Below are 27,588 nucleotides of genomic sequence, written 5' to 3'. Positions count from 1 at the left end.
CCCTGCATCAGTGAGACAAATGGATTATCACTCCTAAATTCAACGGTAACTTTCTAAAGGGAAGACTATAAATAACCGAAGAGCAAGAATATGCAGAAGAATAGGAGTAACAGCATTTTAATTTTTATGTTGAGCTGGTATGGGATGGTATGGAGGGTCCACTGCATAGGATTGGAACAAGCCATAGAAAGTTGTAACCTTCAAAAGGCAATGCCCCAAAGAGGTGGCATCTATCATTAAGGACCACAGTCACCCAGGACATGGCTCTTTCAATCTGCTCTTCTTTAGATTTGACATGATGCACAATATATGTTAAATTTAGAAAATGAGACAGTAAAATGATGCGTCATCCCTGATGAAGGTGGCAGAGTTTGGCATTGAAATGTTGATTAAAATTGATACCTGTATCCAGCTGGAAGACCGAGAGGAGTTTATTTGTTATATACGCCGGGAAAGCACTGGTCTCAGCCTGAAACATTGACTGTTTACTTTTCTCCATGGATGCTGCCTGGCCTGCTGAGTTCCTTCAGCATTCTGTGTGTATTGCTTGGATTTCCAGCATCTGCAGATTTTCTCCTGTTTGTCACTAGATCCTTTATAGAGTTTTATTATTATGTATTACATTGTACTGCTGCCACAAAGTTAACAAATTTCACAACATATGGCAGTGATATTAAATCTGATTCTAATTGGCCTCCTGTGTTTAGTCATCAACCATCTTTACATCTTCACTGACTAAGGGGACTGAGATCACACCAATATTGAGTTTGCCTGATAAATAGATGTAAACTAACCAAGGTTGTTTGGAAAATTGATTGAAGATCTGTGATACAGCATCTCCATAAGGCGTTTGCATATTTTAGGGAATGGGTCTGTGCTATTTAAATAAGTTTTGGAACGATCTACACGTCTCCCTGCAGTGATGCACATGGTCACAGAGATTGCCTAGCTGCTCAAGCCCATTATGCTGCTTAATTAGATCGTTTAACTGGGTTCCACATGTCTGCATTTTTCCAATATACCTTAATGCTTTTGTTTATAAAAAAAATATGAATGGCACGGCACAGAAATACTCAATTTGGCCCAACAAAGGTTCATATCAACTTTATTTTGCTTATCTGCACTAATCCCATTTGACCACAACAGGGCTGTATCCTATACCTACATTTCAGTTCTAAAATGAACAGTTGATCTAATGTCATTTGCTATTTACAAAACAGACTTCAGAATTTCTGCATTTAGAAGTATTTTTTAACCTGATTCCTTAAAAGTCAAATTCTAATTTTTAGACAAGGCACTCTGCCCCCTTACCTCACAGTCCCAATCTCCTCCGAAAACAGCTTTATTTTACCATCAGCTTTTCTTAACATCTTGAAAATTTCACTCAGATATTCTTTGTTTGTATTTTGGAGTGGAAATATCAAGCGGGTCAATTTCCACTCCACTCCTTCCAAGGCCATAGTGTCCTTCCAGGAGTACTGTGTCCAGAACTGCTCACTCTCCTCCATGCTTGATCCAATTCCTCTTAAGATTTACGTCTTCTCATGTTTTCATGGTTTACTAACACTTTTTTTGTACCTCAACATGACGTTTTAATGATCTACGTAGGCTTGATCTCATGTCATTTGCTATTTGAAAAATAGACTTCAGAATTTCTGCATTTGGAAGTATTCTTCCAAGAGAACCACAACCTTGTTGAGGCTTGGAGCCTCAGTGACCCAGAGAACCATGCTGGCTGGAGTCAGGACCTTGTGCTTTGGCTCTTGGTAGGGTCACCCAAGTCAAACAGGTCAAAGGGTAGAGGCCAAACTTAGTGTGGTTCTCCAGTCCTCAGGGAACCCTGACTGAGCAAAAAAAAATTGTTATGGAAACATCAATGAAGAATTGGTTCTATACCTGTGTATGACAGTATTCCAGAGTCTCCACCTAGGTCTTACAGAAATACAGATGGAGATGGAGGATCTTCATTGCTGTCCTAAATGCCAGCAAGTAAGTACAGGAATTCTAAACCATTTAGCACCTCCATTGCTAACTGCTTTAAATGATTTAGAACAAATTCTGTGATGTCGCCTTAAGGTCCGTGCAGATCTTTTGTTTTATTTTGAAATTAATGGTTCAGTCTCCACTGCTTATTATGCTGTCCATCTTGTGCAACTGTCAAAATTGGATATGTGGTTTTTGATTCCATCATTCACCCTTGCTGGACCCCATTGGTCAGATTCCATCAACTAGAGTAAAGCTCTTTATCCCTTTTTTTAAAATCTCCTACTTAACAAATTTCCAAGCAGGTCAGTAAATTGCTTTCAAATCCATAAGTTTCAGCTTGAGGAGCAATCTCTTGTGAGGTCAGGAGGTCTGCGCTCCCTTCAGGGAATTCATTCAGACTTGTGAGAAATGAGATTATCCTAAACAAATCCATCTGGACTTTTTTCAAGTTCAAGTTTATTGTCATTCAATTGTACACCTGTATACCACCAAACAAAACAAATTTCCTCCAGACCTCAGTGCACAACACAGTTCATACAACCCACACCACACAAAGTAATATAATAATAATATATTTCAGAAGACTGACATTTGGCATAAGAAGCATTTACAACACAAGTTTAAAAAGTAAACAGTGTAATGCTACTGGACCTGGGTGGTGGCAGGGAGTTCAGACATCTCATGGCCTGAGGAGGAAGCTATTTCCTTGTAATCCTTGTCCTAATGTTCTGGTACCTTCTGCTTGTTGGTAGGGGGTCAATGAGATTGTTGGACGGATGGGAGAGATTTTTTTTTATCAAAAGAAAGGCTCCTAGGTGTTCAGTTACTATTATTATTTATAGACTAATATGTTCTCTTTTATCTACTATGTGGAACAGGCCCTTTAGGCCTGAGAACCATGCCACCCAGCAATCCCCTGATTTAATCCTAGTCTAATCGTGGGACACTTTACAATGGCCAATTAACCAACCAATCGGTATGACTGTGGGAGGAAACCCATGCACAAACACCTTAAAGGCAGTGGCAGGAATTGAATCGGGGTTGATGGTACCATAAACATTTGTGCTAACCTCTATGCTACCATGCCACTACCGTGTTCTGACAGCGTATGCCAGACTAACTTTTGTACAATCCACTGTCTTACCTCCTTACCTTCTGTCACAGCGTAATGGCATTTAGAATGTACCACTCAATAGAAATTCCAGTATGAATCAAGAAAAAATTGTAGCAGACACCTGTAGTATTTTCATACTCCCTCAGAATTGGAATCAGGTTTATTATCACTGACATGTGTCGTGAAATTTTAAACACGAGATTCTGCGGATACTGGAAACTCAGAGAAAAACACACACAAAATGCTGGAGGTACTCAGTAGGTCAGGCAGCATCTATGGAGATGAATAAACAGTTGATGTTTCAGGCCAAGACCCTTCTTCAGGACTGAGAAGGAAGGGGGAAGAGGCCAGAATAAAATGTGGGGGGAGGAGGAGGAGTGCAGCCAGAAGGTGGTGAGTGAAGCCATGTTGGAGGGAATATCCAGAGCCGGAGAGGAAAGTGGACCATAGGAGAAAGGGAAGGAGGAGGGCACCCGGGGGGTAAGTTATAGGCAGATGAGATGAGGTAAGAGGCCGGAAGGAGAAATCGATATTTGCACCATCAGGTTAGAGGCTGACAGAATATAAGATTTTGCTGCTCCACCCTGAAGTCAATACCTCAGCTGGGAATCTGCTGGGGCACCAGACACAATACACGGCCCCAGCAGATTCCCAGCTGAGGTGTTGACTCACCTGGAAGGACTGTTTGGGGCCCTGAATGGAGATGGAGGAGGTGTGTGGGCAGCTGTGGGGGTTTAGGCTGCTTGCAGGTATAACTGCCTAGAGGGAGATTAGTGGTGGTGGGGGGGGAGGTAATAAATGGACAAGGGAATCACGGACAGAGCAATCCCTGCAGAAAGTGGGGAGGGGAGATAAAGATATGGTTAGCGGTAGGATTCATTTGGTGAAGGTGGAAGTTGCAGAGGATGATGTGTTGGATGTGGAGGCTGATGGGTTCGTAGGTAAGGACAAGAGGAACTCTCACTGTTCAGGCTGCAGGAAGATCTGCTCTCAGACAGTTCAAAATGCCTGTTGCAATTGGACTGGCCTATATTGTTTCCAGAATATTTCTCACAGATACTTGGATGGCTCATTCAATTTCAAAGGTTCAGTGGTTCAATTTAATATCAGAATGTATACAGTACGGAACCTGAAATTCTTACTCTTCACAGACATCCACAAAACAGCAGAAAGACCCCAAAGAATGAATGACAGAAAGATCAAGCCTCCCCCCCCCCCACTTACCTCAACAAAAGCAACACCCCCCCCCCCAACAATACAAGTGACAGAAAAGCCTCCAAAGAGACCAGGACCAAAAAAAAAACACTGTCCACCTCAACACTTTGACATGCCACAAGCTCTATCTCTCACTGACAAGGGAGAGGGAAGCATTGCTACTGCCACTGCGAGGGGGAGACCAACAGCTCACTATTTTGATGTTACAATCCGCAACCTTGCTTATTTCGACAGCAGCATGTACTGCTGTCTCGATGTCCCACGATGCTTCAGTCAGTGATGCCAGCGAGGAAACGGGTTTGCCACAGGGCTTCGCACGTCTTCCAGGCCAAACCTGGAAAAATCGAAAATGTTAGGCCGCTCGGTGAGCTCCGAGAGCGGGAACCTGCCACTTTGAAGAACTGCAGTTTGAGTGCAGCTGCAGATCACGGACTCCAACAGGACTCTAGGTAGGAACACAACCTTTCACATGGGATCAGAAAGACCCTGATCGAGAAAGCTTTCCTCAACGTAATTTGGAAACCCAATGCCCTCTTTGCCCTTCATTATGTTGCTGTTCCAGTGTACATGTGGATACTAGGAAGTCCCACAATTTTTGAACTTTGAGTTTTGAAAATTTCGTAATTTCCTACAAATTTTCTTCTCGATATTGTTCCCAGTAGTTGGCAGCATGTACGTTGCAGAATGGTTGCTCTGGTGTAACCACAACTCTGTTGTTTCTTATTTCTAAACAGTTTCTGTCCTTGATCTTTCCTGGAAATGTCTCCCCAGCACTGTGAAATTCTCCATGATCAGTGCTGCCACTCCTTTACCTGTTCCTCCTTTCCTTCCTAATCTGGCCAGAACACGTTGTAACAAGGAATTTTTACAACGCTTCCCATCCTGTTTTCAGCCATGCCTCTGTTAGTGCCGCAACATTATAATCCCTTCTGATTGATTGCTTTCTTGGTGAGTGCAGTTTTGGAGTTCATACGATGCGCTCAGACCTGATGGTATTTTCTGTCTGGTTCTGTGTAAAACCAAAACCGGATTGCATGGTTTGTGAAACACTATTAGAACACAGAGACCCTGGTTCAATTCCTGATGCTGCCAGTAGGAAGATTGTACATTCTCCCTGTGACTTAGTGAGTCTCCTCTGGGTGCTCCAGTTTCCTTCCACGGGTTTGTTGGGCCTGAAGGACCTGTACAGTGCTGTATCTCTAAATAAAATATACTATTATTTGTTCTGTTACTATTTATCTCTCCCAATTCCATATGCATCCATTTTTTTTTCTCCTTTTCAACGCTATCTTCTTCTGAACAACAGCATGGTAAATTAGTTTAGACTTCATTCATCAGCGCAGCTTCCATTGATGACATTGCTGCTGAGGTCAGGTCCCAAATCTTGAGTTAGCCAAAGTGCTCCCTCCAGCATCATCTCTCCAGTCACACATTAACCTCTGCTGGCCTCCTACATGGTAGTTAGCGCAATCACATTACAGTGCCGGTGATCACTGACCAGGATTCCATTCCCACTGCTGTCTGTAACTGCATGGAGTTCGGCTGGCTGCTCCAGGTTCCACATTACCAACATGTCCGGCTAGTGTTGGTAAGTCGTGGGCATGCAGTGGAGGTGCCAGAATCGTGGCAGCACTTGTGGGCTGACCCCAGCATAATCCTAGCTGATTTAACCTGATACAAGTGCCACATGTAGGTGCCACACATCTATTTCCTGTCTGTATTGTACTTCCTGTTGTGCGTGGCAGTAGTGAATGAGTACAGTTACGTATTCATGCTTTGTCTAAGTCAGTTTACAGACAGACAGACATACTTTATTGATCCCGAGGGAAATTGGGTTTTGTTACAGTCGCACCAACCAAGAATAGTGAAGAAATATAGCAACATAAAACCATAAATAATTAAATAATAATTATTCCAAGTGGAAATAATTCCAGTATTGGCTCAGGGTGTCTAACACTCTGAGGGAGGAGTTATAAAGTTTGATGGCCACAGGCAGGAATGACTTCCTATGATGCTCAGTATTGCATCTCTGTGGAGAGAGTCTCTGGCTGAATGTACTCCTGTGCCTAACCAGTACATTATGGAGTGGATGGGAGTCATTGTCCAAGATGGCATGCAACTTGGACAGCATCCTCTTTTCAGACACCACTGTCAGAGAGTCCAGTTCCACCCCCACAACATCACTGGCCTTACAAATGAGTCTGTTGATTCTGTTGGTGTCTGCTACCCTCAGCCTGCTGCCCCAGCACACAACAGCAAACATGATAGCACTGGCCACCACAGACTCGTAGAACATCTTCAGCATTGTCCGGCAGATGTTAAAGGACCTCAGTCTCCTCAGGAAATAGAGATGGCTCTGACCCTGGGTAGAGCAGGAGGCAGCTGGAATGATATGTTTTGTTGAACGCTTAAGAATGCTAATCGGAACATTTAAGGTCGCTAATGCTTAGATCGCTTATTTAGTTATATTGCCTGATTTAGTTTCATTAGTTTTTTTATCATTACAAGATTGTACATCCTTGCTGGTTTCCTAAGAAAGCATTGGATGTACTTCCTTTGACTTAGAACTTCGTTATGGTGGATGGCCCGTTGTACAGTGTCAATGTCTGTGCTCAGTCTCTGAGTGGTTTGATTGGTTTCCACTAACCACTCTGTTTTGACATACCTGTGATGAATAAAATTAATCTAAAAACAAATATACTTCTCTGCTCATTGTTGGAAGTCACAGGTATTAACATGGCAGATTACAGAATCTGAATCAGAATTAAAATCAGCTTTAATATCATTGGCATATGTTATGAAATTTGATAACTTTACAGCAGCAGTACAGTGAAATACATGATAAATAAAGAGAAAAACTGGATTAGAATGAGTGTGTGTATATATATATCTCATAAATAGTTTATTTAAATTAAATAATGCAAAAAAAGCAGAAATAAAAAACTAATGATGTAGTGTTAACAGGAGGAAGTCTGCACTTGCTGGAAATTCAAACAACACACACAAAATGCTAGTGGAACACAGCAGGCCAGGCAGCATCTATAGGAGAAACACTGTTGACGTTTCCTGACTTCCTGACGAAGGGTCTCGGCCCGAAACGTCGACAGTACTTCTCCTATAGATGCTGCCTGGCCTGCTGTGTTTCACCAGCGTTTTGTGAGTGATGTAGTGTTAATGGGTTTGATGTCCATTTAGGAATCAGATGGCAGAGGGGAAGAAGCTGTTCCTGAATCACTGAGTGTGTGCCTTCAGGCTTCTGTACCTCCTTCCTGATGGTAATAATGAGAACAAGGCATGACTTGATTGGTGGGGGTCCTTAATGTTTCCTTCCTAAGGCACCGCTCCTTGAACATGTCTAGGATATTACAGAGGCTAGTATCCATGATGGAGCCGACTAATTTTACAAGTTTATGCAACTTCGATCTTGTGCAGTAGCTCCCCCTCCTCCCCAATCCCCAAATCAGGCAGTAAAGCAGCCTGTCAGAATGCTTTCTGTGGTATATTTGAAGTTTTTGAGTGTTTTGGATGACAAACCAAATCTTTTCTAACTCTTAATGAAATATACCCACTGTCTTGCCTTCTTTACAATAGCATCAATATGCTGGGTCCAGGTTAGATCCTGAAAAACCCACTCTCTCCACTTCTGATCCCTCAGTGAGGAATGGTATATGTTCCCTCTTCCTACCCTTCTGAATCAGCTCCTTGTCTCTCTGATGTTGAGTGTAAGTTTGTTGCTGCGACACCGCTCAACTAGCTGGTATATCGCTCCTGTACACAATTTCATCTCCATCTGAGAGTCTTCCAACAATAGTCATGTCATCAACAAATTTATAGATGGCATTTGAGCTATGCCTAGCCACACAGTCATGGGTAAAGAGAGAAGTAGAGCAGTGGGCTCAGTGCACATCTCTGAGCTTTCTACAATCTACTTCAATCTTGTGCAGTAGCCCTCCCCCCTCATACCGCACAGTGATGCTCTCCGTGGTACATTTGTATGAGTTATCAAGTGTTATAGTTGACAAACCAAATCTCCTCAAACTCCTAATGAAAAATAGCCACTGCCTTGCCTCCTTTATAGTTGATCGATATGTTGCGTCAATTTTTTAAAATTCTGAGTGGAAGATCTCAATTAGCTTTCTGCTGAAATATCCCCTAGCAATGTGGACAACAACCTCTGCTTGTTTATTCTCTCTCCTCCCACCACCCCTCTCTGCCCCTGCACTTTCTACAGTTGCTCAATGATACACTTCGCTCTGGCATCCAGGATGCAACATCACAGACTGAAGTCACTTCTCCAATCGGTCTGCCTGCCTATAGAATCCCCTGTACCGATTGCCCTCCCTCTCGTTAGTACTTTGCCACTAAGCCCCTGGGTTTGGTTGCACTTCCCAGGGGAAACCCATCCTCAGAACTGACCACGGGTTAGAGAGAAAACTGCTCTCAGTATTCTATTGAGGCTCCTACACTACCTGGTTGTTTTGACCTGTCAGGAAGCGGCTGATTAACAGACAATGTTGCCTCATTACCCACACTGCCAATTTGTCACTGCAAACACCAACTTGCCGACCTACTAAACTGTTGCAGGGATTCGGGGCCAAGTAACTGTGTTTAATCGATGTGTTAGTCTACTTGACGCAAAAGCATTTTACTAATTCTCTCAAAAATACATTACTTCTTGAAACTGAATATTCCTGACAAGAATTCCAGTAAATGCATCCCTGTGCCACAGATCTTTCAGTCACTTAACTTCATTTCCTATGTTTAAATTTTAACAGATTGTAATTTTGATCACTGATGGAAAATCGGCAGATTCGGTTGATGACCCAGCGAAGAGACTGCACAATAACGGAGCGACTGTATTTACAGTCGGTAAGTGACCTGTGAGCGGTTTTAATCTGGTTTATTGGCCAGTGACCCTGTTGGTTGAATGGGGAAATGTTCAGTAAGAGTGTTTGGTTTCCCTGATTATAATGGATTAGTATAATAGATTAGCGTTGAATGAAACCAGGTCAGTGCTCAGTGATCCTCGTTACAGTGGGTTAGTGTTCAGTCACCGTGATTATAGTTGTTATTGATCAGTCTTAAGTGTTCTGATGGGTTAATTTTGAAACTGTGTACAGTGAGTTAGTTGGCCATTGACATTGAGCCATTGAATGGTCAGCTGCTGTCCATCGCCGAGTTACTCATTGGGTGAATGTCCGGTAGTCCTGGTCACAGTATTACGGTCGGCTAATTCCACATGTGGTAACTTAATACATTCTGGATAACGGTGTGCCAATTCCTGTCCATCACGTGTACCAATGTGGCTCAATAGCTTTGCTTTAAATAGATTTGTGTTTATGGGATTCTCATAACATCTGAATGATTTTAAGTGATGATGAAACACAAGGGACAGCACGTGGTGATATTTATTTTGTTGGAATACAGTGCAGAACAGGCCCTTCCAGCCCTTTGAGCTGCACCACCCAGTAACCCCGGATTTAATCCTAGCCTAACCCTGGCTCAATTTACAATGACCGATTAACCTACCAGCTGTGGGAGGACACCCACGTGGCCATGGAGTTACAGGCAGCTGTGGGAATTGAACCTGTGTCGTTGGAACTGTAAAGCATTGTGCTAACCACTACACTAACATGCCTCCAATGATCTGGAGCCATCATCACCTTGTTGTGGTGGAGAGCTAGAGAGTTCCTGAGATCTCGAGACGATGCCGTCTGGAGCTTGGGCACCTGGCAACTAGCTCCTGGTCGGGTCACCATTGGTAGTAAGGTCAAGGGGGAGGTTCCAACCAAGACCTCAGCAGTGGAGTGGCTGAAGTTGATGGCACATCATAAAGGCAGTGAAGGTGGAGGAAGGCTACAGCAGAGAACGGTGCCCAGTCATCTTGCACTGCATGCTGATCTGTCGAGAACCATGTGGTAGCCTCCTTGTGTTAAACAAAGCACAGGCTTTCTCCACTTATGTGGATGCCAGATTGGCCTTTCCAGCTACCTGAGCACTCACCTTCAGAGAACAACATATTCGACGTGTCTGCACGACTGACACTACTACCACTCTGAGTGCTCCAGCAGCATCGCGGGGGGGAGGCACTGGTGTTACTTAGAGCTGAGACCTGAGCTAGTGGGAAAGGCTGAAGGAAGGTGGCAGTTATATAAAAAATAGAGAGGGGAAGGGGTATGACAGGAGCCAGTAGGGTGGTAGGAGGAGTGAGGAATGATGAACAGATGGGGGAGAGGCGGGAAGGTGGACTTGGGAGACGGGATGAGAGGTGGAAACAGTGAAGGGATGGAGACAGACAAGGGGGTTGGGCAGTTGGTGCCAAGAGAGAAGAGGGGATGGCAAAGGTGGAACCAGAGACAAGAGGGTGATGAGCAGGGCTGTAAATGCTGGAATCTTAAGTAACCTTCACTTCAGTGTGTAAGTCATCTGTGATTCTACTACAATTTAGTGAGGAAAACATGGGGCTTATTTCAATAAATTCTTGCAGAAGCAAGAGGGCCCTTTCTAATCGTTCTAAACATGTAGTGAGGTGGCAGAGGGTATAGTGGTGTGCCCGGAGTCTTTGCTCCAAATATTTATCCTCCTCCCCCTGAGAGGCTGCAATGTTCATGTTACAACCGCTCCCTGTGGTAAATCATTCCATGTTCCAACGATTCTCTATGAAGCTGAATTTCTCCAAACCTCACCATTTCAGTGATAGTTAGAGATTGATGACTCCTTGTTATTGACTCCCCAAACAGAGTAAGATCATTATCTATTCACCCTAGGATGCTAAATAATCTTTTAAAAGCCTCAATTAGATCATCTCTCACTCTCCTCTGCTCCGTTGAATACAATCTATTCCTTGTTATCTCAAAGTCATTTTCTTCAGAAGGAGATTGAAGTAACCGGTAATTTGAATGAAGCAATTTAAATAAAGCAGCTCAGACGATTTCTATTGCTTGGAAGAATAAAAAAAAATCAAATTAGCATGTAATTCAAACAAAACCACAGCTAAACTTGTCAGAGGCAATATTACAGAACACATTTTTTAGTAGAAATTGAACCCTCTCTTCCAGAAAGCTGTGGTGGTTGGAGACTCAATTAAAAGTTAAGTAACAGAGATTGATAGATTTTTTTTTCCATGTTAAGGTATTAAATGTCACAGAGCCAAGGCAAGTTAGGATGTGGGTCAGTCAAGGTCTAACTGAGAAGATTCAAGAGGCTATAGAGGAATGAATGGCCTCAGCCTGTTTCCGTGACTTAAGAATTTTGGCACCAGTATCAAAATCAAGTTAAAGTTTTTGTTATTTACCCGTATACATGTAATCTGTCAAACAAACACCATACCACCAGTCCAAGGTGCACAACACAGTACATATAACTCACATATAACATGAAGTAAGACTACCACAGGTAAATTGCTTTCAAGAAAGAGTTAGATAGAGCTCTTAAAGATAGCAGAGTCAAGGGATATGGATAGAAGGCAGGAACAGGGTACTGATTGTGGATGATCAGCCATGATCACAGTGAATGCTGGTACTGGCTCGAAGGACCGAATGGCCTACTCCTGCACCTATTGTCTAAATTAACAAAGAATAAAATACAGTATTTTCTAGAAGGTTGTCAGCACGTAGAGCATTACAGCACAAGTTACAAAATAAACATGATCATATTAATCTTATTCCTTATTGTCAATTCCCAGAATCACCCTGGGAATTCTTGGCTTTGTTGTGTTTTCCATTAACTGTACAGGTTACTAAAACTGTAACATAAGACCTTGCCTCCTTTATCATTGTCACCTTGCCCTTGTATGCAATATCTGAATAAATCTGAAAAGAAGGAATTGGTTGTTTCATTTACATATCAAGATTTATCAAACTGCTTTTGTATTTTCAAGCAGTATTGTGTTAGATGACTGTACTTGATGACAGTTCTCTGGAATATTCATGTTTCTTTCCTATCAATTGTTTCATTCTGATGCAAATTACTGCAGCATGTCATATTTTCCAAGCGGTGTCAGGAGCAGTTTGCTGACTTAACTCGGGAACAAAATTCAATAGGATGATGTGAGAGTTTTGTTTGCTGAAAACCAAGTTCAGTTGCCTTTATGGTTTGTGTTAATACCTTCATTTGATTTATTTTCCTGAAGCTTTTCCATGTGTTTTCCACATTTGTCGTATTGGTGATGTGAATGTGGCTCGGGTTGTTGATGCCATCTGGTGGATTTTGTGAACACATTTCTCAACTGATTCAAGAATCACACATACTGTAAGCAATATGCATCCAGTGACCACTTTATTAGGTACCTGTGATATCTGTACAGCAGCCACTGACTGTTTGTTCATGGTCTTCTGCTGCTGTATTCCATGAACTTCAAGGTTTGACGTGCAATCAGAGATGCCCTTCTGCACACCACTGTTGTAATGTATGGTTTTTGAGTTATTATCACCTTCCTGTCAGCTTGAACCAGTCTGGCCATTCTCCTCCAGCCTATCCCATTTACAAAGCCAACAGAACTGCTGCTCACTAGATTTTTTTTTAAATTTTTTCGCACAATTTATTATCTGTAAGCTCTAGAGATTGTTGAGTGTGGAAACTCCAGGAGATCAGCAGTTTCTAAGACACTCAAACCATCCAGTATGGCACCAGCACTCATTCCAGAGTCAAAATCACTTAGATCACATTTCTTCCCCATTCTGATGTTTGGTCTGAACAACAACTGAACCTCTTGACCATGTCTGCATGTTTTTATGCCTTGAGTTGCTGCCACATAATTGGCTGATCATATATTAGTACTAATGAGGAGGTGTACAGGTGTATCTGCTGCAACCACTGCAGGGTACCGGAGTCCTCTTAGTGTATTAGAATCATTGTCATGGTTAAACAGGAAAGTTGTTAGGCAGCAGTATTCACATCTGAGCAGCCCTATTTAGGATCCATTCTGCTCCCCCTGAACTGGGAGCGGGCTAGAAAAGGTGCCTTAAAAATAGTCTGCTTCACCCCACCCTGTCTGGAAAGCTGTCCTGTGACCAGAGGGATCTCTCTAATTTATTGATATCTTTCCTATAATTCGGTGACCAGAACTGTACACAACATTCCAAATTTGGCCTTACCAATGCCTTGTACAATTTTAACATTACATCCCAACTTTTGTACTCAATGCTCTGATTTATAAAGGCCAGCGTTCCAAAAGCCTTCTTCACCACCCTATCTACATGAGACTCCACCTTCAGGGAACTATGCATTGTTATTCCTAGATCTCTCTGTTCCACTGCATTCCTCAATGCCCTACCATTTACCCTGTATGTTCTATTTGGATTATTCCTGCCAAAATGTAGAACCTCACTCTTCTCAGCATTAAATTCCATCTGCCAATGTTCAGCCCATTCTTCTAACCAGCATAAATCTCCCTGCAAGCTTTGAAAACCCACCTCATTATCCACAACACCTCCTACCTTAGTATCATCAGCATACTTACTAATCCAATTTACCACCCCATCATCCAGATCATTTATGTATATTACAAACAATAGGCTGTTTCCATTGAGAGTAGGGGAGATTCAAACGAGAGGACATGATTTGAGAGTTAGGGGGCAGAAGTTTAAGGGAAACACGAGGGGGTATTTCTTTACTCAGAGAGTGATTGCTGTGTTGAATGAGCTTCCTGTAGAAGTAGTAGAGGCCAGTTCAGTTGTGTCATTTAAGGTAAAATTGGATAGGTATATGGACAGGAAAGGAGTGGAGGGTTATGGGCTGAGTGCGGGTAGGTGGGTCTAGGTGAGATTAAGAGTTTGGCACAGACTAGGAAGGCTGAGATGGCCTGTTTCCATGCTGTGATTGTTATATGGTTATAGGGATCACAATCATGTGGTTGAAAAACATTGAGAAGTGAAACTATGAAATTTGGAACCTGGAATATACGAACTCTGATGGATAACCCAAACTCAGACTGATCGGTGAGGAGAACTGCCTTTGTTGCCCGGGAACTCCAAAAATTCAGCTTTGGCATTGTTGCTGTGAGTGAGACCCGCAGAGCTGGAGAGGGGCAACTAAAGGAAGAGCAAGGCCAATACACCTTCTTCTGGAAAGGACTTGATCCTGAACAACCGAGGACCCGCAGAGCAGGTTTCGTCATCCGAAACGACCTCCTTCAGAAGCTGACAGAGCAACCATTGGGAATCAATGAACATCTCGCGTATTAAAATACTCCTTGACAGTCGCAGAGTTCAGGACTGTATCACATCGCCACAACTACTGATTGAATTGCTGTTTCAAGTCAAGAGTGAATTAACATTTGAAAGAAGCTGCTCAGTGTTTGGTGTTCAGATGAGTTCTGAGCAGGTGGGATGCACATAGCCTATTCTACTGTCTCACTCAGTCTGCTTAATGCAGTACAAAAATGAAAATCGGTGATGTGCTGGAAACTAGAAATGAATGAGCACAAAGGTCTGGGGAACTGTAGGGATTGAAGAGGAGTGGAACCATGGAAGGGTTTGAATGTATGATGAGGATTTTTTGATCTGAGGGATTCATGCAAAAGGAGGCAGGGTCAAGTAGCAGAAACATACAGCTGACGGAGATGCATGCAAGTCTCACAAAGATGGCTGGGCGGGCAAGCTCCTCCAACGATGAAGTTATTTAATTGTTCAGAGCAGAGGGACCTTGCAGCTCATATCACTGATCCAGAACACTGACACTGGATGCTACAAATAGAGTGACCATCCCCAGATCTTCCCTCAAAGCGACAATGGCAATGACTTTGACTTAAGCCCCATCACCCCCATTGGGGCATAGGCCGCTGACAGAAGCACGCCAGAGTCCTCTGTCCTGGGTCAGTCACCATGTTGTCTCCAGGTATAGTCCTCCTCTCCCAGGGTGAAGTTTTTGGAGCTTCTGTTGGCATTTCTGTTGCTCTGGATTTTTACAGGATGGGATTTCTGGCCTCATGCCGAGACCTCCTTTCACAGCTGGGCTTGGGCAGGGTTGTGTAATCACAGTATAAAATAATACAGAGAATAAGTTCCTGGAGTGCAGTATGTTTTCATAATCTACTTCTCTCACTTTTTTTTAAAGGAATAAAGAGCTCAGATAAGAATGAACTGAAGAAAATTGCTTCTGATCCTTTCAAAGAGCATTATTTATTTGTGAAAGATTATCACCTACTCAAGGCTGTTTTGCCCAAGATATCCAGGAGACTTTGTTACACAGCCTCAGAGCCTCCTAGACCTGTGAAGCCAGCAATGCGTGAGTAGTCATAAATGGTGTGATAGTGTGGTGGAAAAACTTCTCCAATCGATACGTCAGCACACTCTTTTTACATTTAGGGACTATTTGAAACCAGGATGAAGAAGTAAAACTTTTCTCTTTCTGAGATAGTTCTTAGTGAAAGCATCAAGATTCAAAGCACATTTATTAACAAAGTATGTATGCATTGTAAGTTCTTCTTCCCCACAGACGTTCATGAAACAAAAAACGATGGAACTGATTCAAACATCGAGTGAAAACATGAATATAAAACACAAAATTAACAGGCATATTTCGGTACCATTCTCCTCAGTGTTCATTACCTGTAGACTGCCCTGAATCAAAAATCACCCAATCAGAGTCAGGCTTATTATCACCGGCATGTGATGTGAAATTTGTTAACTTTGCAGCAGCAGTTCAATGCATTACATAATCTAGCAGAGAGAAAAAAATAATAAATAAGTAAATCTATTATGGTATACATATATTGAATAGATTAAAAACATGAAATAACAGAAATACTGTATGTTTTTTAAAAAAGGTGTAAATATGAGGATGCAAATGAAATTGGATGTCCCAAAATGCTTACTGTGCCCATCATCCCTTGTGGGGTACAGGCTGCCAACTGCAGCTTGCTAGAGTTCTCTTTCCGGGGCCAGTCTTTCAAGTTGTCCCCAGATGTCTTTCAGGCAAAGATCCTTTCTCTCCCAGGGATGAGTTCTTTGGAGCTTCTGTGGCTCTGGGTTTTACAGGATGGGATTACTAGCTCTGTGCCCAATGCTCCTCTTTTACAGCCGGGCTTGGGACTGACCATGGAAGAGTTTGAAGCACCAGAAGAGGGGAGAGAGAAAAAGTGATTGCTGGAAATGCGAGCTAGCGGCTGAATGTCTGGAATGTTTGGATTCTGTCTCAAGTCTGGAGGCCTCTGGCATGCCAGCTTGAAAGATCTGTGTTCCTCAAGCTCACACGGAGCTTCGTTGAAACAGCGTGGGAGGTCAAAGAGGTCAGAGTGAGAATGGGACAGAAAATCAACGTGAAAGGCAACTGGAGACACTGGGTCACCTTTGCAGACTGAACAGAGATGTTCTGAAAAGAGCTTCATCTAATCCCATATACATCTTCTCTGGTATTTACCACTTGGCTTCACGTCACCTGCTTGGAAAGGTGAAGAGGTGTCGATAGGAAAGCATCCCTCAAAGTTTATTTTAAAATATTTGTACTTTTTTAAAGAAGCATTGGGAAAATTTTTGTGTGTTACAAAAATTTTTGTTGCTGCCATGGTAGTGTAGCTGTTAGTGCAATGTTATTACAGCTTGGGATCTTGGAGTTCAGAGTTGAATCCCGTGTCCTCTGAGAAGAGTCTCTGTATATCCTCCCTGTGAATGCGTGGGTTTTCTCCAGGTGCTTCAGTTTCCACTCTCAGTCCAAAGATGGACTGGATAGGTAAATCGGTCATTGTAAATTGTCCCGTGGTTGGGTTAGGGTTAAATTGGGGGTGTTGGGCGGTTGGCTTGAATGGCTAGAAGGACCTGTATCTCTAAAGATGTACTGGGTGGGAAATTGGTCATTGTAAATCATCCCGAGATTAGGTTAGGGTTAAATTGAGGTTGTTGGGTAGTGCAGCTCAAAGAGCCTGTTCCACACTGTATCTCGAAATAAATAAACAATTTCAGGAGACAAAATTTCAACTTGAGCCACATAAAGAGATATAAAGGCAGAGAGGAAGGTAGCAAGGACTGACTAAGAGGGAGAGAGTTAGGCAAGCAGAGTGCTTGTCAATAGTACAGTAATGAAGACACAAGGGAGTGCAGATGCTGCTATCTGAAGCAACAAGCACGATGCTGGAAAAACTTGGTGGGTCAGGCAGCATCTGTGGAGGAAGTGGACAGTCAACCGTTTAGCCAAATCCAATAAAAGGGATTTCAATCGGAAATGTTGTCTGTCCAGTACAGTGATGTGCAGGAAATGAATGAGCACAAAGATCATAATGAGTTTTAGGGCTTGAAGAGGAGTAGACAAGAGTGAGGCCATGGGAGGGTTTGAATGTAACCAAAGGAATTTGTGAATGGAGACATTTATGCAAAAGCAGGCAGGATTGATGAGCCAATACAGAGCTGAAGGTGAAGAGAACATGATGCGTGACAGGAAACAGGCCACAAAGCGTTGAGCTGGTTCGATTTTAGAGATAACATAGGCTGAGAGACTGACATGTAGGCCTTTGAAATAACCAAGTACTCAGATAACAACATCATGGATGAGAGTCAGGTGCCCGGTAGTGGAAACAGGTCTAAAAGTCACCCTGAAATCATTCTGTAATGGTTTGTTTCCCTTGGTACAGAATTTCCCAAGAGTCAACCTCTGAAAGACAATTAGGGTTTGCAGACTCTTGGATATTCCCAGTAATTATCCTTATAATTTGCAATACCTTGCTAATCATACATTCACATAGACCTTCTTAAAGGTGTTAATCAGTGTTCGGAACTAAAAGGAAATTTGATATAAATATCACCTCCCAAGGGAACTTGTGTATAAATAGGAAAGAGGCAGAACAGCATTGTAGTAATGAATGTTCATATTTCCATGGGACTGGTGAATCTAATCTTTCTTTCCAGTGGCAGAAACGATAATTGGCCCCCGGGATTTGGTGATTGATGAAGTAAGCTACAACTCATTGAGACTGACCTGGACTCCAGCCACTGGGGCTGTGATGAGCTACAGGATTGCTATCACCCCTTATACATCCGATGGAGAGCCAGTTACTGTGGAAGAGCAACAGGTGAGCATTCCCTGATGCTAAGGAGGAAGAGAACCAGTGGAGTGGGATCAAACCTCACAATTGGACCTAAAGCAAGAGATCGTAAGACCTAGCAGCAGAATTAGGCCATTTGGCTCATCGAGTCTGTGCTGCCATTTCATCATGGCTGATCTATTTCCCTCCTAACCCCATTCTCCTGCTTTCTTGCCATAACCTTTTGCGCCCTGACTAATCAAGAATCTAACAATCTTTGCCTTGAATGCACCCGGTAACTTGACCTCCACAGCCACCTGTGGCAATGAATTCCACAGATTTACCACCTTCTGGCTAAAGAAATTCCTCAACTCTGTTCTAAATGGATGTCCCTCTATTTTGAGGCTATACCCTCTGGTCCTAGACTCCCCCCACCAGAGGAAACATTCTTTTCACATCCACTCTATCTAGGCATTTCAAGATTCGATGGGTTTCAATGGCATCTTGAAATCTCTCCTCATTCTTCTAAATTCCAGTAAGTACTGGCCCAGAATCATTCTTGTGAACCTCCTTGAACCCACTCCAACGTCAGCACATCCATCCTTAAATAAGGGATGCAAAACTTCTCACAATACTCTAAGTGATGTCTCATCGGTACCGTATACAGTCCCAGCATAACATCCTTGCTTTTGTATTCTAGTCCTCTTGAAATGAATTCTAACATTGCATTCACTTTCCTCACCACCAATTCAACCTGCAAATTAACCTTTACAGAGTCCTGCACAAGGACCCCCAAATCCCTTTGCATCTCAGAGTTTTGAGTTTTCTCCCCATTTAGAAAACAGTCTAATCTTTTACTCCTTCTACCGAAGTGCATGACCATGAACTTCCTGATACTGTATTCCATCTTCGCCCATTCCACTAATCTGTCTAAGTCCTCTGTGGCACCTCTGTTTCCTCAACACTACCTGCCACTCCACCTATCTCCGTATTGTCCACAAACTTGGCCACAAAGCCATCAATTTCATCATCCAAATCGTTGACATACAATGTAAAAAAAAATCGGTTCCAACTAAGCAGCCTGTGGAACACCAGTAGTCACTGGCAGCCAATCTAAAAAGGATCCCTTTATTCCCACTCTTTGCCTGCTGAAATTTAGCCAATGCTCTATCCATGTTGGCGTCTTTCCTGTAATACCCTAGGCTCTCATCTTGTTTAGCAGCCTCATGTACAGCACCTTGTCAAAGGCCTTCTGAAAAATCAAGTACACAACATTAACCAATTCTTCTTTGTCTATCCAGCTTATTTCTTTAAAGAGCTGCAACAGATTTGTCGGATGAGATTTTCCATTAAGAAAACCATGCTGACTTTGGACTATTTTATCAGGTGCCTCCATTTCAAGTACCACAAAATCACATTCCTATCAATCGAGTCCAACATCTTCCCAACTGTTGAGGTCAGTCTAACTGGCCTATTATTTCCAGTTCTCAGAAACCATTCCAGAATCAAGTGATTCTTGAAAGATCATTACTAATTCCTTCATAATCTCTTCAGCTACCTCTCTCAGAACGCTGAAGTATTGTCCATCAGGTCCAGGCAACTTGGCTACCTTCAGACCTTCCAGTTTCCTAGGTACCATCTCTGCATCAATAGCAACTACACTCACTTCTGCCCCTTGACACTCAATCTTCCAGCAGACTGTTAATATATTTCATAGTGAAAACTGCTGCAAAATATTTTTTCAATTTGCCTGCCTTTTCCTTGAACCCCACTGCTGTCTCTTCAGAATCATTTTTTCAGCGGTCCAATATCTACTCTTATTGCACTTTTACTCTTTATATATCTGAAAAAATGCTGGTATCATTTTTGATAATATTGGCTAGCTTACATTTATATTTTATCTTTCCCCCCTTTATGGTTTTTTTAGTTGCCTTCTGTTGGTTTTTAAAACTTTCCCAATCCTCTCACTTCCCTGAATTTTAGCTCTATTATATGCTCTCTCTCAAGTGAAGTCATCTTTATTTGAAGGCCCCTGTGACCATTCCCTCTACACTTATCGTAGGGTTATATGTAATTAAGATTCATCAGACCAATTCCTGGGCTAGTGGGTTAGACAAATGAGAGGAGTTAGTGTAGGGTAAGAGAATAAGATAAAGATTAGTTTTACTTGTCACATGTACATCAGAGTGCATCGTTTGTGTCAGGTTTGTGCAAGGGACGGGCCACAAATGTTGTCATGCTTCCTGCGCCAACATAGCATGCCCACAGCTTCATAACCCAGAGGAAACACAGCGGTCAGGGGGAGAACATACAACAGCAGGAATTGAATGCTGATCAATGATCACTCTGTGCTGTAAGTTGCTCTGGCTGTCCACTCTAATAATGTTTCTTAACACCTTCTACACCTCTATCAAGTCACTCCTCATGCTCCTTTGCTCCAAAGGGAAAAGCCCCAGCTCGCTCAACCTTTCCTCATAAGATATACTCTCTCTAAAGCTTTCACATCCTGCCTATGATAAGGTGAGCAGAACTGAACACGATATTCTGTGTGGGATCTAACCAGAGTTCTAAAAAGCTGCAGGATCACTTCATAGCTCTTGAACTCAATCTCCAACCTAATGAAGGCCACCACACCTTACACCTTTCCTAACAACTCTATCATCTTGCAGGACAGCTTTGCAGGATCTATAGATCTGGACTCAAAGTAGCACCTTAAGGAATTTGCTATTCTCACTCACACAATGTACCATTGTGCTCATACTCTGGTATCATCACATTGCATGCAATCCTCCTCAAACCGTGTCATCCACTTGCTGCAGCTCACGTTATGTATCCATTACCTCCAGTATTTGATTGCTGAGATGGCAGGCTGATTTATCAGGAACCGTACCATCAATTTGCGGGACTTGGACTATATGTATATTTTATGCATGACTATGTCTTCTTGCTCACTACTCTGAATGTGTATGTTTTGCACCTTGGTCCTGAGGAACACTTTTGGTTTGGATGCATTCGTGTATGGTTGAATGATAATTAAACCTGAGTTTGATTTGATTCTCCTTTTCCTGATTTACCACAGCTTTTAGCATAGGAACCTATTTCTACTTTTCAATGAACTAAAATTGGTTTTGTGATATGCCAACATTTTAAAAAGTTCCATAAAGATCACAGTTTCCTAATACAGGTTTCCCAAAGTAGATTTATTCAGCTTCTAGATGGAATAATTCACTGTGGTTTTTTGAGAACATACTATTTTGCTGATCTGTTGCAAGATCGCACGGCTGCTGACTCTCAGCCTATTAACTATGATCTCAGGATCATTTCTCACAGGGACACTTGCTGTTTACATACATTCTTCCAACTACTAGAGAAAGTCTGATTTAAGAATGAGACAGGGTACCCACAGGGATAGGAGAGTGGAAGGGGATGTTCTCTCAGGGTCTCAGAAGACACACTACATGCAAAGATATCTTTAGATTACAAGGGGTCATGAAGATCGTTGGGGCTTTAGTCAGGTACTCCTGCCAGGAACTTTCTGAGAATGGTTCTGTAAGAAATGCTGTCTTGGAATGTCTTCACTTGGGGAAGGTTCAACGGTCACATCTTGGGTCATCGGTCGAGTATTCTGAGGGCTCCGAGTTTCAGCTGTTAGTTTTCTTTTTCTATTCTTTGTGTTTTACTCATTATAGTTATAATGCATTGTTGCACTTTGGGCTTTTATGTGCTATAGTGAGTTCTTCTTTAACTTACGTTAAATTGCAATTGTCCTTGGATACTTCCCCTGGAGACTTTGTTGGTGTCCAGTTAAGTATCCTTGGACATTTTATCAGAATGGCTACTTGTCAAGAGTCTGGGGTTTTAATTAGCTGGGCATGGATTCCTTTGTGGCCTGCTGTGTATTAAAGGGGGAGCACTAACCCCTCGGGGGAGTGGGAGTGGATTGATCTTTGCCTAGTGAAGTTCTGACTGAGTTATTCCAAGGTATCCTAGACTTTTTAAGTTCTACTATTTTGTTTTGTCTCTTTTGTTAATAAAATTTCTAGTTTTGTTTAACCCTTCTGAGTCTCTGTGTGACCTTGCACTTGGGTCCGAAGATGCGGCGTTTATATAAAGTGACAATCAATCTTTGGACCCACTCTGCCTAAAGCAATGGATTTAAAGTAAAGTAGATGGCTTTCCCTCTCTGAGTATGGAGCCTGAGTAATAAGCTTCTGAATGCAACAGAGAGCCAGGAGGTATAACACAGAGTAGTGACCTCACTCTGGAATGATCCTGAGGCTAGGAGATTTGAAGACCTTGAAGTCCATGAATGAAGTGGTCCAGGCATGTATCAAGGCCCCTATTTAGGGTCACGGATCTCAGTGAGGACCGTGTTACTGAAGTATTGCTGCTTAGAAAAGACTAAGTCCTGAAAAAGAGTCTTGGCCAAAAATGTTGATTGTTTATTCCTCTTCATAGATGCTGTCTGACCTGCTGAGGTCCTCCAATATATAGTGTGTAACTGTGAAGAATGTTCTGGAAGGATGTGGTGAGCCTTTCCACTGCATAGTTCCCATGGCTGCTTGAAATTCCCGTGATTCTTCAACTCTATCTCCATGTCAGCAGCATGAGAAATGTTCAGTACTGACACATACCCATTGGAAGTCAGTGTTGGGAGTGGAAAGTTACTAAAGAGGAAAAAATGCATAGTCTTAAAGTGCGAGTAGTTTATGGGCAGTGATACTACTGACGAAGCTTGCCAAATACTGAAGTTTGAGTTTTTAGTTTTTAAGTAGCATGGTTAAATGCTAAAATGATTCTGAGAGTAGAGAGAAACTTCTGATTTTTGGGCAAGTGAGATTCAAAACCTTGTCTGAATCCAAAATTGATGTTTATCCAATATTGTGCAACATTAACCTAGATTCTTGTCCAGTCATTCTGAAAATCCAAGTGTTGAATGCCATGAGACCCAGAAATAGGTTGCATTTAACTCTGTTCCATGTTAAACCTATTTGCAATTGCACAGCACTGTTTGATTCAGCTATGTGAGGATGGATTTATTTATTTTGGCCCACTTGTCCAAAGTATTGAACGCCAAAGACTTGCGATGAAGTGCGGATCCATCAGTAATATACTCATTAAGATTTCTTCTCTGTTTCTTTTGCCAGATTGTTGTGGGTGATGATGTCAGCACAATATCTGTGACAAATTTAAAACCCAGAACAAAGTATTCCATCACCGTGGTCGCTGTATACGCTGATGAAATCGGGGGTCATACGAGTATCAGTGGCAAAACAAGTAAGGAAAGATGTTCGAAGTGACAAATGGGTTTAATATCATCGTTAACATAAGTCAATTCTTTGGATGGGGAAGAACACTTAAACTAAATAAAGAAAAAACAGAAAATTTGGTGATTGGTAGCAAAAAAAAAGTGAGATTCTCAGAAATAAACATAATCATCTGGCCTTACAAATCAAGACCGAAGTACCCCAGCAGTTCCCGCACCCAGCACATAATCCTCAGTAACTTCTCTTATCTCCAACGGGATCCCACCACCGAGCACATCTTTTCCTCACTTTCTGCTTTCCACAGAGATTGCTCCCTATGCAACCTTTTAATTTGAACTATTTATAGGATTACTTAATGCCTGTTGATGTTACTTACATTTATATAATTTGGTATATTTGATTACATTGTCTTTACTAAAGATTTTTAATTTTCTCTTGTTTTTTTTATGATTATGTTGATTTATCTTTACGATTTATGTAAAGCACTTTGAGTCTCCATCTTAATGTAGGAAAGGTGCTATATAAATAAAGGTATTATTATTAACACATAAAATGCTGGAGGAACTCAGCAGGTCAGGCAGATCTATGGAAATGAATAAACAGTGAGGTTTCAGGCCAAAACCCTTCATCAGGTTTGAGGGGTTTTGGCCCAAAACACTGACTGTTTATTCATTTCCATAGATGCTGCCTGACCTGCATTTTGTGTGTGTTACTCTGGATTTCCAGCTTCTGCATAATCTCTTGTGCTTTTGTCTTTAGATGGGGAACTTGATGCAAAAGAACATCAGGCTAACCTATCAAATATTGAAAGACTTCGAGAGAGTGGACAATGGAGCGTACGTTTCCTATAGTGGGGGGGTCTAGGACTAGAGGGCACAGACTCTGAATGGAAGGATATTCCTTCAGAATGGAGATGAGGAATTTCTTTAGGCAGAAGGTGGTGAATCTATAGAATTAATTGCTACAGATGGCTATGGAGACCATGTTATTGGGTTTATTTAAAGCAGAGGCTGATAGGTTCTTGATTAGTAGGGTTTCAAAGATTATAGAGAGAAGGCAGAAGACAATTGTTACGTATTCAGGCAACAATAAATATTTGAGTTAGGCAAGGGTTTATATAACAAATAACACATTTATTAAACACTGAAAACAAACCCCCCAAAAGTAAACAAACACTAACGTAACCGGAAACAGCTGCTGTGCGGCAGCTTAAACAGTTCTTAAAGCGATGCAGCTCAAACAGTTCTTAAAGTGATGTTGCAAAAACAGTTCTTTAAAGTAGGATTGCCACAAGTTCAAAATGCTCACAGTCCATTTAAGGGAGAGACTTTTTAAGACGATTTAAATTCTCTTTCACGTCGCTTTGCTTCAGTCCCTAAAGTCGAACTTTTCCCACGAAGAATTTACAAAACGAAACGGCTTAAAGGCACTGACCTTTTCTTTATCACACTGTCCTCAATCTTTTTCTGCTATCCCGCAGAGATTAACATGAGAACAGTCAGTGAATTCCTTCTGAATAAGGATCAAACAAGGTCAAACCCGTTTCACTGTTGAAAATTGATTCTCCTCGATCTTTAACTCCCAAACTCTGATCTTCACTCTCCACTGATTCTCAACTAGCAGTATTGTAAAAAAACTGCTGGCAATGACCTTTTAAACTTTAGGCATTAGATAAAACTTCATCTTTCAACTAAACTGCGTCATCACATTAAATCACGCAGTGGCATGAAGTCAACATGGCAAATCCAGCCACGAACTGCCCCTCCTCACAGGGAGGGGTCCTCCTTTTATACCCTGTTTTAAAAAAAACCTGTCACATGATCTCTACTGGCGGGAAAATGACATCACTCCACCATCACAAGACCATTACCTCAAGTCCAGTATAGCTTCAACCCCAGTCACATGACAAGGGTACCACTGTCATGTGTCACGAGTACGTAACACAATGTTTGAGATGGATAATAAATAAGACATGACTGAATGGCAGAGCAGGCTTGATGGGCTGAATGGCCCAATTCTGCTCTTGCATCTTATAGTCTCATAGTCTAAAAGTGGATCCAGGCTATAAAGGAATGAAATCAAAGCCCTGGACGCTTCTATGAAACATGTTAAACAATTGGACAATAGGTACCTGAAGGGTAGTAATCTCAGAACTGCTGCCTGTGCCATGCAACAGTGAAGGTAGGAATAGAATGAAGTGGCAGATAAATGCGTGGCTGAAGAATTGGAGCAAGGGAGCAGGGACTTCTTCTGGGGACCTGTACAAAAGGGAGGGTTGCACTTGAATCCAAGGGGGACCAATATTCTTGCGGGTAGGTTTACTAGCTGTTGGGAGTGGTGTAAACTAATATGGCAGGGGGATGGGAACCAGGATGATGGAGCTGAGGATGAACGAGCAGTTTTACAAGTAGGTAATGGGTATAACGTGAATGTAAGGAAGGACAGGCCAATGATCGGGTACAAATGTAGACAAAGCAAAGAGTTCAATTGTACCACGGAGGCAAAATTCAAAAGGGTAAAGAATGCAGGACTATGTGTTTAGCATTCAGGATAAGGTGGACAGACTCATGGTGCAATTACAAATTGGTCGGTATGACATTGTGGGCATCACTAAGTCATGGCTGGAAAAAGGCTTTATTTGGGAGCTTACCATCAAAGATATACTTTGTATCAAAAGGACAGGCAGGAAGGCATAGACGGTGGTGTGGCTCTGTTGGTAAGAGATGGAATTACATCTTTAGAAAGAGGTGACATAGGATTAGAGTATGTCGAATCTTTGTGGGTGGAGTTAAGACATTGGAAAGGTGAAAAAACCATTATGGGAATCATATATAGGTCTCCAAATAGTAGCCAAGATGTGGGGTTGGGATTGCAAAGGGAGCTGGAATAACCCAGATCTTATTAGGGAGCTTAATATAATGGAATCCTTAGGAGGCAGTGATCATAATATGGTTGAATTCATACAATAATTTGTGAGGGAGAAGAATAAGTCACATATATCAGTATCGCAGTGGAATAAAGGGAATTCCAGAGGCATGAGAGAGGAGCTTGCCCAGGTGGATTGGAGGAGGATACTGGTGGGGATGACGGCAGAGCAGAGATGACTGAAGTTTCTGGGAATAGTTCACAAGGCACAGGATAGAGATGTCCAACAGGGGAAGATGTTTTCAATTGGCAGGGCTAGGCAATCATGGCTGACAAAGGAAGTTAAGAACTGCATAAGAGCCAAGGAAAGGGTATATAAGGGAGCAAAAGTGAGTTGGAAGTTGGATGATTGGAAAGCTTTTAAAATTTAACAAAAGGCAACTAAAAAAGCAATAAAATATGAGAACAAACCAGCCAATAATGTAAAGCAGTATACCAGAAGTTTTTTTCTGTTATAAAGAGCAAAAGGGAGGTAAGAATTGATATTGGACCACTGGAAAATGATACAGGTGAGGGAGTAATGAGAGACAAAGAAATGGCAGATGAACTTAACGGATACTTTGCATCAGTCATGATCTTTCAAGAATCACTTGATGTTGGCATGGTCCCACGGGACTGGAAAATTGCAAATGTCACTCCACTCTTTCAGAAGTGAGGAAGGCAAAAGAAAGGAAATTATAGGCCAGTTAGCTTAATCTCAGTGGTTGGAAAAGTCTGTTACTAAGGATGAGGTTTCAAGGTACTTGGGGACAAATCTGTTAGAGTTCTTCAAGGAAGTAACAAACAGGATGGACAAAGGAGAGGTAGTGGATGTTATTTTCTTGGATTTTCAGAAGACATTTGCTAAGGTGCCATACGTGAAGCTGCTTAACAAGATAAAATCCTATGGTGTCACAGGAAAGATACTGACATGGATAGAGGAATGGCTGACAGGTAGGAGGCAGCAACTGGAAATAAAGGAGGCCTTTCCTGTTTGGCTGCCAGTGACTCGTGGTCACTGAAATAAGGAGGAATTTTCTTAGCCAGAGAGTAGTGAATCTACAGTATGTGGTGGAGGCAAAGTCCGTGGGTATACTTAAAGCAGAAGTTGATAGTTTCCTGATTGGTCAGGGCATCGAAGGATATGG

The 27,588-nt window shown here is 42.1% G+C and overlaps 1 protein-coding gene across 1 annotated transcript in view; it reads left to right on the top strand.

The window, feature by feature from the left end:
• The window catches only part of LOC132403613 (collagen alpha-1(VII) chain-like), a 414,548-nt gene that overhangs the window by 55,801 nt on the left and 331,159 nt on the right, over positions 1 to 27,588 (top strand). Inside the window, exons 4-7 of the mRNA XM_059987065.1 lie at positions 9,091 to 9,184; positions 15,371 to 15,541; positions 18,154 to 18,317; positions 23,417 to 23,546. Coding sequence (XP_059843048.1) covers positions 9,091 to 9,184; positions 15,371 to 15,541; positions 18,154 to 18,317; positions 23,417 to 23,546 — 559 coding nt within the window. The remainder of the gene's footprint in view (positions 1 to 9,090; positions 9,185 to 15,370; positions 15,542 to 18,153; positions 18,318 to 23,416; positions 23,547 to 27,588) is intronic.

This window comes from Hypanus sabinus, chromosome 13 (assembly GCF_030144855.1).
Source record: "Hypanus sabinus isolate sHypSab1 chromosome 13, sHypSab1.hap1, whole genome shotgun sequence".
NCBI classification, from domain to species: domain Eukaryota; kingdom Metazoa; phylum Chordata; class Chondrichthyes; order Myliobatiformes; family Dasyatidae; genus Hypanus; species Hypanus sabinus.
This window is presented reverse-complemented; position numbering and strand designations above follow the sequence as displayed.